General features: G+C 45.2%; 1 protein-coding gene across 11 annotated transcripts in view; it reads left to right on the top strand.

The window, feature by feature from the left end:
* Nucleotides 1-16490, top strand: part of ARVCF (ARVCF delta catenin family member) — a 603654-nt gene that overhangs the window by 276599 nt on the left and 310565 nt on the right. For 10 of the 11 annotated variants that reach the window (XM_080985089.1, XM_080985094.1, XM_080985093.1 and 7 more), the window contains one exon: nt 5027-5271. The exons of the other annotated variant lie outside the window; for it this stretch is intronic. In XM_080985089.1, coding sequence (XP_080841215.1) covers nt 5056-5271 — 216 coding nt within the window. In that variant the 5' untranslated portion in view covers nt 5027-5055. The remainder of the gene's footprint in view (nt 1-5026; nt 5272-16490) is intronic. 11 annotated transcript variants of the gene reach the window in all.

Genomic DNA, 16490 nt, shown 5'->3' with positions numbered 1-16490 from the left:
AATCATAAGAGATCGTTAGAGTAAAAATTCTGCAACCAGAAAAGCTGGGCTTTCTGACCTCCATGAAATATTCAGGCGCACATCAATTTTGAGATTTTATGCTGCTGGGATGTGGAAAGGAGTTGAGGATTGGCTCTGAAGGCCATCCCTCTGGCAGCTGAAAATCTATTCAGCACTTCCTCTGCTTCTGAGATTTTCAGCAGGCATTGCATGCAACCATTTAAGCATTGTATGCGTGTGTTCATAATGGCTAGAAACTTTTTTTTGAAGCAGAAGCTGAGATTCTTCAGAAGGTGAATTGTATACCTCTCATTTGTGCAGGATTTCAACTCCTGCACCCCACCCAAAAATAGTCTTGATAACTGGAATGGCTGTACCTTTCTCTTTCACTATTACCTTTTGATGTCTGGGTTTGTGTGCCTGTAAGCATGCTTAGCCTCTCTGCAATATGTCAGTTGTCTTATTTACAACACCTGTCACATTTTGCAGTGTACATTGTGCTGTTATCCTCTCAATAAGGGCTAGTGAGCTAGTGGCTCTCAGTGTAAATGCTGTAGCATGTGAATATTTTCAAATGCATTTGTGGATTTTTTGCTTTGAAAGAAAGAAAGAAAGAAAGAAAGAAAGAAAGAAAGAAAGAAAGAAAGAAAGAAAGAAAGAAAGTCTGCCATGCTACAAGACAAAACACCACACCACATTGGAGGAACCCTACTTTGGGCTGCCTCAAACCTGGAGCTGGCCCCTACCAGGCAGACAGCACAAGAAGGAATTTATCAAAAATTTGGTTGACCACCACACATTGCTAGCAAGCTGCATTTGAACCTGTTCATGAGCATCTATCCCTCCTGGGTTATGTGAATGAGCAGATTTGACCTTTGGGCTCGCACCCCTCCTTCAGGAAAGATATCAGAAGCATCCGTTTGCCCCTTTTAGCTAACAGCAGCTTCTTGTTAAGTCTGAATTGGAGGAAACTCTGGTTTGTTTATGCTTTATTGAAGCATGCCAGGGTGAAGCTGTGGCTGATCTTAAGAACATAAGAAGACCTCCATCTAGTGCTGCAGCCAGATGCCTAGCGGGAAGTTTAAACCATAGTTTAAACCAGGCACCCCCAAATCCGGCCCTCCAGATGTTTTGGGACTACAATTCCCATCATCCCTGACCACTGGTCCTGTTAGCTAGGGATGATGGGAGTTGTAGGCCAAAAACATCTGGAGGGCCGAGTTTGGGGGTGCCTGGTTTAAACTAACTACAGTCCCTCAGTTCAAATGCACCAAGAAACTCTGGTTAATTTCAACTAGGAAGGAGATGCTTCTTCCATGCTCCTGAAGGAGGGAGTGCATGCTCATTCACATAGCACTGGAAAGCCACTTCTAGCAGCCCAGGCTTCCTGAGCCTTGGCCCTCCAAATGTTTCTGGCCTATAACTCCCATGATCCCTAGCCAGCAGGACCAGTGGTCAGGGATGATGGGAATTGTAGTCTCAAAACATCTGGAGGGCCGAGGTTGAGGAAGCCTGTAGCAGCCCATCAACCCTCTGCCAAAATAGGGCGCTTCTTCTTAGCTTGGAATAGCACGTCTTCTTCCTCTGCTGTGTGACCATTTCCACAAGGACTCGGAGACGCAGGAAACAGGAAGGACAGCGGGGCTTGGCTTCCTGTTTCCTTCCTTTCCTTTTATTAATCTAGATCTCTGAACTCCTGAACTCCAAAGCTTGTCTTGCAATGGCACTACACCAGACTGAGAAGAAAGAAGGGGAGCGCTTTCTTTCCCATTGCAGTGCTGAGCTAGGCAGAGAGAAAAGTCTCCTCTCTTCCCAGTGCTCCAGTGGGGAGGGGGGCAAACACACCCCTCTGTTTATTGGCAGAAGAGTCTGTGCGGGGTTGTCTTGAATACATGTGCATGTCTATACCCGCCTGTCAATCAGTTCAACTTATTGTATACAGTGGTACCTTGGGTTACAGACACTTCAGGTTACAGACGCTTCAGGTTACAGACTCCACTAATCCCAAATTAGTGAATTTATCAAAAATTTGGTTGACCACCACACATTGCTAGCAAGCTGCATTTGAACCTGTTCATGAGCATCTATCCCTCCTGGGTTATGTGAATGAGCAGATTTGACCTTTGGGCTCGCACCCCTCCTTCAGGAAAGATATCAACTAGGGTTAAGAACTTTGCTTCAGGATGAGAACAGTAATCGTGCGGTGGTGGCACGGTGGCAGCAGGAGGACCCATTAGCTAAAGTGGTTCCTCAGGTTAAGAACAGTTTCAGGTTAAGAACGGACCTCCCAAACAAATTAAGTTCTTAACCCGAGGTACCACTGTATATGGGATGCGGGTGGCGCTGTAGGTTAAACCACAGAGCCTAGGACTTGCCAATCAGAAGGTCAGCAGTTCGAATCCCCGCAATGGGGTGAGCTCCCATTGCTCGGTCCCTGCTCCTGCCAACCTAGCAGTTCGAAAGCACGTCAAAGTGCAAGTAGATCAATAGGTACCGCTCTGGCAGGAAGGTAAACAGTGTTTCTGTGCGCTACTCTGGTTTGCCAGAAGCAGCTTAGTCCTACTGGTCACATGAGCTGGAAGCTGTACGCCGGCTCCCTCAGCCAATAAAGCGAGATGAGCGCTGCAACCCCAGAGTCAGTCACGACTGGACCTAATGGTCAGGGGTCCCTTTACCTTTACCACTGTATAGCCAAAGGCCTTCACAACAGAAACCAAGACATTCCTCTAAAATCAAACAACACACAAGTCTATAACTTACAGCATAAAAATTTAAAATCACAACGCATCACCACAACTGGAGCGAAGCTTCTTAGCTGCCAGAGAAAATTTGCCTACCAAATGTGTCATTTGTATTGGCTAAGAGTCCAGCTGTCGCTTCCTGGGAGAACCAATAGAAAACTGGAGATAATCTATTCTCCCCGTCCCCCTCTGGGCACTGTATATAAAGGGCAAATCTGCCTGTCGGTAGGTACACCTGCCTGCCTGTGTTAGTGCCTCTTTGCATGTTCATTTGCCTGCCCAGGGCTGGCTCAGAATGTTTTGCCACTCTAGGCAAAACTGGGGTGGGGGGGACTGGAAAAAGGCTGCCCACCCCCCATAGCAACCCTTGCCTCCTCTTCCTCCTCTGCAAACCTCCATCAGTTGGGAGAGGTGGCCCTGGCAGTGGGCTGGCGAGAGACAACTGGCTGGCATCTGAGTGGGCAGGGACTGCAGCTGCACTGTCCCTCCTAGCTCTCCAGAGCCTACTGACCTGAGGCAACCTCCTCACCATGCCTTACAGGTGTGCTGGCCTTTCCTGCCTGTGTCCTGTGCATACAAGGCAATGCTCATTGGTCACTTTGACCACACCCACTTCCGTGGCCCTTGTAGGGTTGGCCAACCCTCAGGCCAGATCTCAAGACATATGGAGAGAAGATCCACTCCCAGTTTGGTGCAATGCCCCAGCCATACATGCTTGTGCAAATATAACATGCATTGATCTATAGGTGGACATGATGCTTTTGGGTTCTTTTTGCATGGGGAAGCTTCCGGTGAAAGAACCCCCATTGTAAACATCTACGAAAACATGTGTTAGAGCAGCTCAGCCTTGGGAACTCCTCTCCCAGCTGTTTTGTGAAGTCACAGCAAGTCTCAGTCAACCTTGAAGCTTCATCTTGCCGCTAGGAGTCCTCTGGTGTGGTGCTTTTGCAGCTTAAAAGAGTTAATTCTGGTCCATCTATTAAAAGCAAAGGCATCAGATGTGAATGAAAGTTATAGAAATAATTGGTTGGCCGGGAGGTGGCGGGGGGGAGGAGGGGGAAAGAGAAGAAAATGGGAAGCTAATGTATTCTTAAAAGTACATTATTGTTTGCATAGTGAAATTACTTTCATGAAAAGTGTGAGAATCGCTTGTCAGACAGAAAGCTTGGGGTGGGGTGGGGGGAACAGTGCATGTTGAGATAAATCTAAATTCTGTTCAAGGTGTACATAGTCTTTTTTTTAAAAAAAAAAGATTTGGTGCAATGCCATTAAGTAAGTGTTTGGAAATCATACCTTTTCTAAACGGCATGAACAAAACAACCACCACCTTGGGTTTGTATCCAGTCCTAATCAGAAAAGACACATTGAAATCATTGGACATGACTAAGGACCATGTTCACATCATATGTTTAAAGCATTATGATGCTACTTTAAACACTAGGTAACGTCTGGCCCCATGGTTCATTTTACATATCATAAATCCCTGCATATTTTACAGAAACTATACCATTCAGTATTCCATTATTACACCCATCATAACTTTTTTACACTTTTGAATTTATCTTAATGCTGCCAGTGTTTTCAGCTGTACACAATTATTTCCCACATATTCAATAAACGTTTTCCAATCTTCTCTAAATGTATGTTCTTCTTGTTCTCTTAAGTCTGCAAGCTGCACAGATTCCGTCAACTTAAGTTGCCATTCTTATTTGGTTGGGACCTCACTCCTTTTCCATTTTGGGGTTAACAAAACATGGGCTGCAGCAGTGGCATACATAAAGAATCTTTCCTGACACCTGGGAATTTCAGTCTGAATTATCGCCAACAGACAGGACTCTGATTTTTTAAAGTACTTTTAAACATTTCCCAATACTCTTTTACCCTTTTACAAGTCCACCACATATGCAACTGAGAACTGAAGTTTGTCAGGGAAATCTGGGAATCACAGCTCCATGAAGTTAATAGGGGTCTCCTAGCAGCTCTCAACACCCTTAAGAAACTACAGCTCCCAGAATTCTTTGGGATATGCCATGGCAGTTTAAAGTTGTATCGCAGTGCTTTCAACACTTTCAGGTTGAATGTGTCCTAAGCTAAGCCCATGAATTTCAACGTGTCTGTTCTGATTAGAACTTAGCTGGATCCAGCCCTTTTGCTTTTGAGCATAAACATGATGTCGCGGACTAATTAACCTGTGCCGTTTTCCTTTTCCTTTCCATTCCTGACCTCTGACCTGTGTCTCCTTTCCCCCCACCCTTTCCCTGACCTTTGTCATTGGCCCATACCAGTGAACAGGCAAGACAGTCTGAGCCCAGTCATGGAAGACTATGATATCAGGTCTGCTGCCAGCATTCTGGCATCCGTTAAGGAGCAAGAGGCTCGTTTTGAGCGCCTCACCCGGGCCCTCGAAGAGGAGCGGCGCAATGTCTCCTTGCAACTCGAACGCGCCAATCAGCCCTCCGACCGAGTGACCATGTGCAACATTGGCAGTGCTCAGCCCCTGGCAACCGCCTGGCAGCAACTGGTCCTGCAGGTAAACTGCCTGCTCTTATTGCTTGTCCCCTCTGCGTTATGCATCATCCCTCCCCCCGTCTCCATCACCAATGTCCATTTACCGTATTTTTCGCTCTATAGGACACACTTTTTCCACTCCAAAAATTAAGGGGAAATGTGTGTGCTTCCTATGGAGTGAATGCAGGCTCCTTGGCTTCAGCGATAGCAACGTGAAGCCTCCAAAACGCAGAGGGAGCGCTCCTTCCGCGCTCCGGAGGCTTCGCGTTGCTTTCGCTGAAGCCTGGAGAGCAAGAGGGGTTGGTGCGCACTGACCCCTCTTGTTCTCCAGGCTTCAGGGATAGCCGCCTGAAGCCTTCGGAGCGCAGCGCGAGTTCCCTCTGCGCTTCGCAGGCTTCGGGTTCCTTTTGCTGAAGCCAGGAGAGCAAGACTCTCCTGGCTTCAGCAGAAAGGGAGAGCTGCGCAGCGCCCCTTCAGCCAAGCGGGAGGAGAAATGGAAGCGGCTCCATTTCTCCTGCCGCTTCGCTGAAGGGGCGCTGAGCAGAGAGGGGGAGATTTTTTTTTTCCTTGTTCTCCCCCTCTAAAACAAGGTGCGTCCTATGGTCCGGTGCGTCCTATAGAGCGAAAAATACGGTAACTACGAAAGACATTTATTCGTGGGTCATGTTTTGTATACCAGCCACCTTTTCCATTTTGCCGGTTGTTTCCCGAACCAGTGGGGGGCAGTAGACGAAAAAGCAACCTCTTCTTCCTTCGCCGATTCCTTCTTGATTAACTTCCTGTAGATTGTTTTCTCTCTCAGGCTTTACTTCCTTCCTGCTTCTTCTTCGGTGTTAGTGTTGGACCTGCCTTTTTTCATTAACCTCATTACTCCGTGATGGCCAGGTGTAAGCCTGTACTCAAGATGGCTTGGTTTGCTAGGAGGAATAAACCTTAAGTTTCTTTTTTCTTTTTCTTTTTTTCAAGATAATCTTTATTGGTTTTTTAATTACATACACATATTGCATTACATTTTACATTTATACTTGCTCCTAGGAGCTGACTTCCCTCCATCCTTCTTCTGGCTTTTTTATATTGTCTCTAAATTTTGGAATAAACCTTAAGTTTCGTTACTGTTTCAGCCGACGGTCTTAACCAGGCTATTTATCAATGCACTCTGCTGATACATGTGTTCTATCTAACCTCCTTCAAAGAACTCAAGCTTAGGCCTGATCAACACATGTTGGGAAATGAGGTAGTTGGATGTTGTGAAAAGATTGGAATGGACTTGGACTGCAAGGACAGAAGCTGCATATATTGCAAGGTGACTGTCTGGAGTGCCAGACTTGGGCATGTGTTTACATATGAGCGTGAGGCTCAGGGCCACTAAAACTGAGGATTAAAACTGAAGGGAGACCTAGAACAAATCACGGCAACGAGGAGTGCTCATGCTCAGAGTTTCAGTCACCTGGACACACTCCTCTCCAGGATACTCAATTCGCCACCCCGGTTTCCTGTCCCCCACCTCAGCAGCCATATAGAAGTGTAAGGTTGGAAAGGGTACCCGACGGTCATCTAGTCCAACCCCCTGCAACGCAGGAATCACAGCTAAAGAATCCCTGGCAGATGGCCATCCAACCTCTGTTTAAAAACCTCTGAGGAAGGAGAGTCCACCACCTTCCAAGGTAGTCCATTGGATCAGAACTACAGCTCTTGCATCAGGAAGTTCTTCCTAGCGTTTAGTTGGAATCTCCTTGTTTTTTGAATCCCTTGATTCAGGACAATCGTCATTCTTTGCCCAGTGAGCATGCTTATTCTACGCTGGGCTGCTTTTCACTTCCTCCCCTATTTAAGGTTTTTTTTCCTATTTTTTCTTAAGAATGGCAGTGGCCATTTTGAGCATGTCCAATTGATACACGTTGTTTTTGGCCCCTGAAGGGGGCAAGGGTGGAGGTGGAATGGGCCTAGGCCCAACCACTGATGTGCGCAATGACCTGGGACCCAATCGTGTGTTGTTTTTAAACTGTCCTCAACTTTTTGGGGGTACTATTTGTAAAAGCAATTTTAAAAACGTGTTTCTAGCTGTTTTTATAGTTTGTAAATTGCCACAAGACGTATTTAAAAGCTAATAATAATACAGTGGTACCTCGGGTTACATACGCTTCAGGTTACAGACTCCGCTAACCCAGAAATAGTACCTCAGGTTAAGAACTTTGCTTCAGGATGAGAACAGAAATCGCACGGCGGCGGTGTGGCAGCAGCAGGAGCCCCCATTAGCTAAAATGGTATTCAGGTTAAGAACAGTTTCAGGTTAAGAACGGACCTCTGGAACGAATTAAGTACTTAACCCGAGGTACCACAATAATAATAATAATAATAATAATAATATTAATTCATAGTAGGAAGATGGGTATCTGATAGAAGCTGCTTTGCATGGTCAGAGACTTAGTCCATCTAGCTCAGGCATAGGCAAACTCGGCCCTCCAGATGTTTTGGGACTACAACTCCCATCATCCCTGACCACTGGTCCTGTTAGCTAGGGATGATGGGAGTTGTAGTCCCAGAAATCTGGAGGGGCCGAGTTTTCCCATGCCTGATCTAGCTCACTATTGTCCACTCTGACTGCCAGCGTCCCTTCAGGGTTTTAGACAAGGGGTTTCCCTAGCCCTACCTAAAGATATCAGGGATTGAACTTGGGACCTTCTGCATGCAAATCACTGAATTATGGCCCCATCGCCAAATAGAAACAGCTGTGCTGGTGTTGTCTCTGGAGCATGTTCTGTTCCCCGAGAACATAATTTGAGTAAAGTCAACAAAGTGGGAGTGGCGGATAGGTTTGTGTCAACTTCTCCAAGGTCTAGATTTTGTTTTTGGGGGCACCAAGTGCTCTGTGTGGTCCAACTTTTCATTCTAAGCGGGCCACAAAAGCATAGTACTTCAATATGGAACCTGTGGGGCACACACTGCCTTGTTGCATGAGTGGGGGGAGCGAGGCCAAAATTTGACCCTCCCAGCCCTAACAGGTTACACCCTGTTTTACAATGTCCTCCTGCTGCTTCTATTTCGGACCTCAAGATGATACGTCCTCTTTATTTATCTTCTGATGGAGTAAAGGAGCAGGCATGGGTGCCTTATTTTTCCCTAGACAGACCAGAACTGGAAACTTTTCTACCCAGGTTATGTGTTTTCTGTGTTTTCTACAACAACCAACTTTATTGTGTGTGGTTTTGCAAGTATCTTCAGACCTTTATGTGGGGTTAACAATGGCAAGGGTTCCATCACAGGTGCAGAGAGAGTCACTTGGTACTGCAGTAATCAAGTGCCAAGCATACATGTGTGAACTAGGCTTTAGTTTCAAAGGCAGACTGCTACTGAGAGTTTGAAAAAGACCCTGGTTGTGTTAGATGACAGAAACTGGGCAAAAAAGCTACTTGGGTTTTTCTTCTTCTTTGGGGATTAAGGGGTTTCTGAGAATTCTGCTTTGGGACTCGGACTGTTCCTGTTGGAGAACTTTATCCATTTTCTCCAACAGCAGTTGAGAAGGACCATAGCTCTGTCTGTCTCCAAATCAGTCTCTTACGCATAAGCCAAGAAAGAGTATTCTCTATAAGATTGAATATCAATATACATATCAAGACTTTGAGATTAGACCACTGAAGAAGCCCGGAAAACTATCTTGGGAGTGTCCTACCTGCATGCCAAAGTTAAAGGGCCCCATCAGGGGTGAACAGCGGCCTTTTGATTACTTGGACTTCCAGGGCGAAACAGGTGCAGAATGCCGGCACCCTGTCATCTACAACTTCATTGTCTACAACTTTATTAACATCTATCTACAACTCTACAGGGAAACGAGTGGCTCTGTGGGTTAAACCACAGAGACTAGGGCTTGCCGATCAGAAGGTCAGCGGTTTGAATCCCCTGGACGGAGTAAGCTCCCGTTGCTCGGTCCCTGCTCCTGCCAACCTAGCAGTTCGAAAGCACGTCAAAGTGCAAGTAGATAAATAGGTCCCGCTCCGGTGGGAAGGTAAACGGCGTTTCCGTGTGCTGCTTTGGTTCGCCAGAAGCGGCTTAGTCATGCTGGCCACTGACCCGGAAACTGTACGCCGGCTCCCTTGGCCAATAAAGTGAGATGAGCGCCGCAACCCCAGAGTTGGCCATGACTGAACCTAACGGTCAGGGGTCCCTTTACCTTTTCAACTCTACTAGCATCTCTCGGTATTGTGAATATCACCAAATTTACCTTTTTTTGGTATCTTCATGAACTTATCTAAAAGACTGAGTTAAGCGTTTTAGGCTGGGTAGTTCGCAAGTCTTTGTGGCTTTGTTTAATGTTTTGTATTTTTCTCAGAAGGTTGATTAAGTATGTATAAGTATTGTTCTGTGTCTATTAATCGCCAACGTGTTGCATGAGTCGCACTACTGTCTCCAGGTAGGGCTGGGAGAGCCAGCCTTGCCTGAAACCCTGGAGAGCGTCTGATAGAATCATCAGAATTGTAAAGGTGGAAAGGACCATGAGGGTCATCTAGTTCAACCTCCTGTATTGCAGGAATCTTTTGCCCAATGTGGGGCTCGAACCCATGGCTTTGAAGTTAAGAGTCTCATGTTCTATGGACTGAGCTATCCCAGCAATCATAGTACATAAGACGGAGCTATGTAGGTCCAATGATCTGACTCAGAATATGGCAGTTCATATGATCCCTCTGAAGCCAGCCCTTTGTTCAGAACCATGAGTACTATAATCTTACTATGGTTTAGAGCAGGGGCCGTAGCTTAGTGGTATAGCATATGTCCTGTGTGAAGGTCCCTGGTTCAATCCCTGGTATCTCCAGGTAGATCTGGGAGAGACTCCTGTCAAAAATCTTGGACAGCTGGTGCTGGGCAGAGTAAACAGTGCTGAACTAGACAGACCAAAAGTCTGTCTCAGGAGAAGGCAAGATTCCTATGTTATCAATTTATCTTTTCCGCTTTTTGTTTATACAAGGACCAACCTCCAAGGGAATCTGACCTTGCAACTCTTTCCCCCACCCCAAATTTCCCATTGCTTTTGGGGAATGGAGAATTAAATAATAAGTTTATTTCTGTTCCAGTAGCCAGTCTTTTCCATAAGGAAACCCGTGACCTGAATATTTAAGTTGTGCTGGCTCCTTCCTTCGGCAAAATGTAGATTCTCCGTTTCTTACACCTAGCAGGTCAAAGGGGGTAGCTGCAGATCAATCAGTCCGCCGAGGTTCATGATCTTCTGTGGACTCCGTAGGTGTCCGTACTGCTATAATGATTTTCCTTTTCCTTTTGAGCTGTGAACCTCTTGCATTTGAGATCACATCCTGTGATAGACCTTGTTGTGATTCTTAGGAAGAGTTGCTGTGCCCTTTAAGATGAAAGGACCAGGCGATATGTCAAAGTGTCCTTGCAAACAAAAACAAATGATTGCAATCCTCTGCAATCCTTTCCTGGAGCAAAGGCACATTGGACAGTTTGGTCTGAGTAGACCTGTGGATGATTAGACTCCACATCTGCTGTGATAAAGCACCTCTAAGTGACTTCAAGGAGAATCGCATCATATTCATAGACTTTATTAGGATTTTGGAAAGCACCAGGGTTGTGATAGAGCTTAAGTCAGAGAGACAGAAAAGAGAGTGAGAGAGAGAGAGAGAGAGAGAGAGAGAGAGAGAGAGAGAGAGAAGCCCATCTGCACTAGACATTTCAAACAGTATCATATCCATTTAAACCAGTGGTTCTCAACCTGTGGGTCCCCAGATGTTGTTGGACTACAACTCCCATCATCCCTGAGCTCTGGCCTTGCTAGCTAGGGGTGATGGAAGTTGTAGTCCAACAACATCTGGGGACCCACAGGTTGAGAAAGGCTGCTTTAAACAGTTATGGGTGCTGGGAGTTGGTAGGAGACCTAAAGTTCTGAGTAGTTTAATAATCAATCCCTCTTCCCATGAAAATCTGGGAATTGTAGCTTTCTGAGGGGAACAGTGGAGTGGTCTCCTACCAACTCCCAGCACCCTTAACAAACTACAGCTCCCAGAAGCCATGACTATTTAAAGTGGTATGATACTGTTAGATGTTCGGTGAATATGGGGCCAGTGAGAGAGAGAGAGAGAGAGATAGAGATAGAGATAGAGAGAGAGAGATGTTACCTAGAGCAGTGGCTTCCAAACCCAACTGTACCACTATAAAATTTATAAGGGTCTTGGAAGACCACTTGATTATTTTTCTGCCTGTTGCCTGTGGACCCAGGTGCAGTTGTGTAGTGGTTGTGCAGAGCAGGCGGCACATGAAGACCAGGAGGACCAATCACCAGATCAAACCATAATTAGCAGCTGTTTGGAAGGTTGTATTGCACTGCATGTGTGTGCATGGTGAAGGTTGTTAATGGTTCATGTGTGGCATATGTCCACTGCTTCTAGTTGTGATGGAAACCCTTGATTTTGAGCCATCTTTGCTGGACCACTAGAAAGCTTAAGACAGAGGATCTTGTTGTGGGTTTGTGGAGTAGTTTACAGGACAGAATGGCATTGGAGACAGAGAGAGAGAGAGAGAGAGAGAGAGGGGGAGAGAGAGAGAGAGATATCAAACAGGAAATCAGAAGCATTGCCTAATGGAGCGACAATAGATTGTTAAATGTTTTTCAAGGATGTGGGAGAAGCTATTTGTAACCCTCAAGTCAAGGGGCAAGGAGGCAGACAATTTATTGAGCCAGCTTGAGGGTGTGGGTTGGTGAATCCAGTGCTGGCAGGTAGGGTGGGGAAGAGGTTAGACCTTTTACATTTTTTCATCTTGAATTTCTGAGAAGGGAAGAGCTAGTCCTCTCCTTTCCTTGTGCCAGCCTAATGTGAAGAGAAACGGGAGCTTCAAAAACATGGTCAGTGCTGGGAAGGAAAAGCAGATCTAAAAAATGTGGCAAGATGTCTAGTACTGTAGTGTCTACATAGACTGGTAGCAGCTCTTGAGGGGCCTTTCTTAGCCTGATGTGGAGATGCAAAGGATTTAATTTGGAGCTTTTCGTGTGCAAATATTGTGCTGTACCACCAAGCTATGGGCCATGCCCGTAAGAGTTGTATTGGTTGCTGCCTTAAACTGACCTGGATCATAAGAAGAAGAGGAGTTTGGATTTGATATCCCGCCTTTCACTCCCTTTAAGGAGTCTCAAAGCGGCTAACATTCTCCTTTCCCTTCCTCCCCCACAACAAACACTCTGTGAGGTGAGTGGGGCTGAGAGACTTCAAAGAAGTGTGACTGGCCCAAGGTCACCCAGCAGCTGCATGTGGAGGAGCGGAGACGCGAACCCGGTTCCCCAGATTACGAGACTACCGCTCTTAACCACTACACCACGTAAGAAGAGAATTGCTAGGTGAGGCCAGTGGCCCATCTAGTCCATGGGTAGGCAAACAAAGGCCCGGGGGCTGGATCCGGCCCAATCGCCTTCTAAATCCTGCCCGCGGACAGCCCGGGAATCAGCGTGTTTTTACATGAGTAGAATGTGCCCTTTTATTTAAAATGCACCTCTATGTTATTTGTGGGGCATAGGAATGTGTTCATTTTTTCTTCTTCAAAATATAGTCCGGCCCCCCACAAGGTCTGAGGGACAGTGGACCGGCCCCCTGCTGAAAAAGTTTGCTGACCCCTGTATCTAGTTCAGCCTTCTGTTCTCACAGTGGCCAACCCGATGCATCCGAAACACCTGCCAGCAGAATCTGAGTGCAAGAGCAATCTTTTCATCTGTGATTCCCAGCATACTGCCTCCGACAGGGGAGGTCCATCTAGCTTAGCGTTGTCTATCTGTCCATGATTTTAGCCAAGTACGTTCCCAGCCTTACCTGAAGATACTGGGAGGTCTTTTGGCATACCAAATGTGTTCCCCGCCACTGAACAGCAAGGGCCATTCGTGAGTTAAGCACGAGCCCCATGGCTGCCTGGTCTTCATTTCCCCCGTGACACTTCCTTGCTCCCCTTCCTTCTGTGAATTTCTTCCCATGCCTGTGTGAATTTATTCCCTTCGCCGTCTATTTTAAGATACCATTTGCGAATTCATGTCTAGGTGGAAATGCCTCTTCTAACTAAGCACCCATCATATTGCTACAGCTTGAAAAGAATATCTGAGCAGCTGAGATTTGTTTTATTTTAAATGACTTAAAAGCACAGGGTCTTTTCTGCAAGATGTTTGTAGTTGCAAACAGACTATTGCAGGATGGAGAGGGGGAGAATTGACCCCCCCCCCCGGTCTTTATTATGCTGCTTAGTTTTCTGGTGGTAGAACACAAAATAGTCCAGATGCAACCTCTGAGAGAGTTTTATTTGAAAGCGAGAAGTCGGGATGAATGGTCTGGAAATGCTTCCTTCCTCCCTGTGATGCTTGTCATTTGATTGATGCAACCAGCACGTGATTACTCCAAACAGTGGAAGCATTTTCTAGGAGAAGCTGAGGGTGGGGGGAGCATAGGAGAGGCTGGAAATGGGAGGAGGCAGAGAGAGAGAGAAGGATGAAAGAAGGGAGCTTTGCAGTGTGAAAATGCCTTCTCTAAAAATAAACAGCAATCTATGTGACCTGACTTCCGGATTTGGCTTTTTCTGTTGTTGAAGGCTGCGTATCTCTCTCCCGCTTGGCAAGGGAGAGTGTGGGCCTTTTGGACCCCTTAGCTAGGCTCACACAAGTCTTTAGGATTCAGAACATTTGCACCCCACTCTTCCTCTGAGGAGCATGCGTGGGATTGTTCCATTTTCTCACAGCACCGGCCCCCATGAGGTAGATTAGACTGAGACTGTGTGACTTTTGACCCAAGCCAGCCCATGAGTGATGTGGATGAGAGGAGGGAAATCTGAGTTGGAACTTCCAAAATTCTGGCTTCCAGTTGGAGAAGGGGAGAACTTTGACTCAGTTCATGTTCAAAGGTAAACCTAATTCACACTTTTTCAAACATTCTGAGAACTGAAAGGGAGCCATCCTTGAAAATCCACCCTTCTCTGAATTTTGCAATGCAACTTTTCAGCCAAGTAATATGGACACAAGTGGATATATTGGGCTACATCACGTTCCACGTTAGTGGAAGAACACACACAGAGAGAAATGGATTCTTTTCGGGAAAATCGCTTTGCAGAAATGAGCATATTGGGTGAAATTGCATACAAATGTGTGTATATTTGTGGGCGGGGATCACAAATATTTTAGGGCCTTGTGAATTTTCACAAGGCCCTAAAAGCATTACAGACAGATGCAGAAATGTACAAGACTCAACGTAAGATGGGAAATAATGAGAAGCTAAGGGAAACCAAAATGGTTCGGTTTGCCTGTCCTGAAAATGTACTGAAATATCCTGAAAATATTGCTTGCTTGCTTGTGGATGGCGCTGTCTACATCATTTAGTGGTTGATTTAGCATTGGTGTGATTTGGCTTCATGGCTTTGGGGATGGCACTTAAGAAAGAATCATAGAATCATAGAATTGTAGAATAATCTGAGGGTCATCTAGTCCAACCCTCTGAAATGCAAGGATCTCAACTAAAGCACCCATGACAGATGGCTGTCCAAGCTGTGCTTAAAAATCTTCAAGGAAGGAAAGTAAATGGTCAGTAAAGAAATATAAGATACAGTGGTACCTTGGGTTACATACGCTTCAGATTACAGACGCTTCAGGTTACAGACTCCGCTAACCCAGAAATAGTACTTCGGGTTAAGAACTTTGCTTCAGGCTGAGAACAGAAATCGTGTTCCGGCGGCTTGGCAGTAGCAGGAGGCCCCATTAGCTAAAGTGGTACCTCAGGTTAAGAACAGTTTCAGGTTAAGAACGGACCTCCGGAATGAATTAAGTACTTAACCTGAGGTACCACTGTACAGTTATGTGATTTAATGAGTCGGTAGGAAAAAAACACCAAAAGGTCTATAATTTCAAAGGGTTCCATGGTCCAAAGTAAAACTATTTTTTTATTTCAAAATAGAATTTAAAAAGCAACTTTGAACTGTACTAAATCCAGACATGTTCATAGACCTGTAGTTTGCTGTCACTCGTTATTTTATTAAAAGAGTTTCAGTTATGAAAATAAAGTGAGAAGGGGAAAAAAGAAAGAGGAAAAAAGTACAAGGAATCAAGGTCTTCAAAAACTTGACAATTATGGGCCAGGCCACTGTCAAACTAATCACCCCGCCCTTTCTTTCATTTTTTCTTTCTGTACCTTCCGATTGTTATTAAAATTCAATAAAAATATTAAGGAAAAATGTACTTTAAAAGCTTTAATCCAGAATGATTAAATCTGAGGGCAGGGCCACCACATGAGGGCAGGAAGAGGCAACAGTCCACATCTCTTGCCTCAGTTCTTTGGACTCCCTGCCTGAGAAAGTTAGTTTAGGCTCTATCTGCTCTACATCTTCTGCTGGGAAGATGCAAATAATCCTCTTCTTTTCCTCCTTTAGCACAATGTGGACTTCCTTGTCATCCAAAGCTCCAACCGTCTCCTTAGCCAACTTCCTGCTTATAATGTATTTAAAGATTTTGTTTGTTCGTTTAAAGGTGAAAAGGTTATCTGAGCTGAAAAGAATCTAGAGCAATAGTTCCCAATTAGCCAATTGCTGATTTTTTTTCAAAAGCCAATCCATGGAACCCCTACGTTTGAAAATTTTCATAACTCTATTGTAGCTACATACTTGTGCAAAGTATTTTTTTTGGGAAGAAAATGTGGGGTAGCCCCTAATAAGCAAAGAATTTTAGGTATGCTAAAAAACAGACCATAAAAGTTGTTACCACATATTGCCTGTCCCCAGACAGTAGGAAAAACTTGTCTCCATTGCTCTACTACAACTGAATAATAATAAAAAACTAATTGTGTCCCTAACTTGCAAGTGTTCTATATGCAGAAGGTGTTTTCATATTCAAACGTGCTATTCCTTACTTGTAATCTGAGATGGTACATTTTAGCAAAACGTTGTAGCATATGGTTCTGCTAGCTGAGGGATCTCACACCTTCCAAGACATAGGTGAAGCTTGGTCAGGGCTTGATAAAGTATTGGTGAAGACTGAGTAGAAAACAGCTGGAATTTTGTAATGTTTGTAGTAGCAGCAGCAGCAGCAACAACAACAAATTTAGCCCTCCTGTGCCCATATCATCCCTGGTTTAAAGAGATTAATGAGTTAAATACAGTACTTATTTGGAGTGAGTTTTTTTTATTCTTGCTGATTACCCAGTAGGAACAACCAGCTTTTTAATTTATTAAGATTCTGCTGTCCATCTGTTTTGAAATGCTAAAATGATTGTAAAATTATTG

Source organism: Podarcis pityusensis (assembly GCF_964106645.2).
Source record: "Podarcis pityusensis genome assembly, chromosome: 16".
Taxonomy (NCBI): domain Eukaryota; kingdom Metazoa; phylum Chordata; class Lepidosauria; order Squamata; family Lacertidae; genus Podarcis; species Podarcis pityusensis.
The sequence above is the reverse complement of the archived record's forward strand: the minus strand, read 5'-3'. Positions and strand labels throughout refer to the sequence as shown.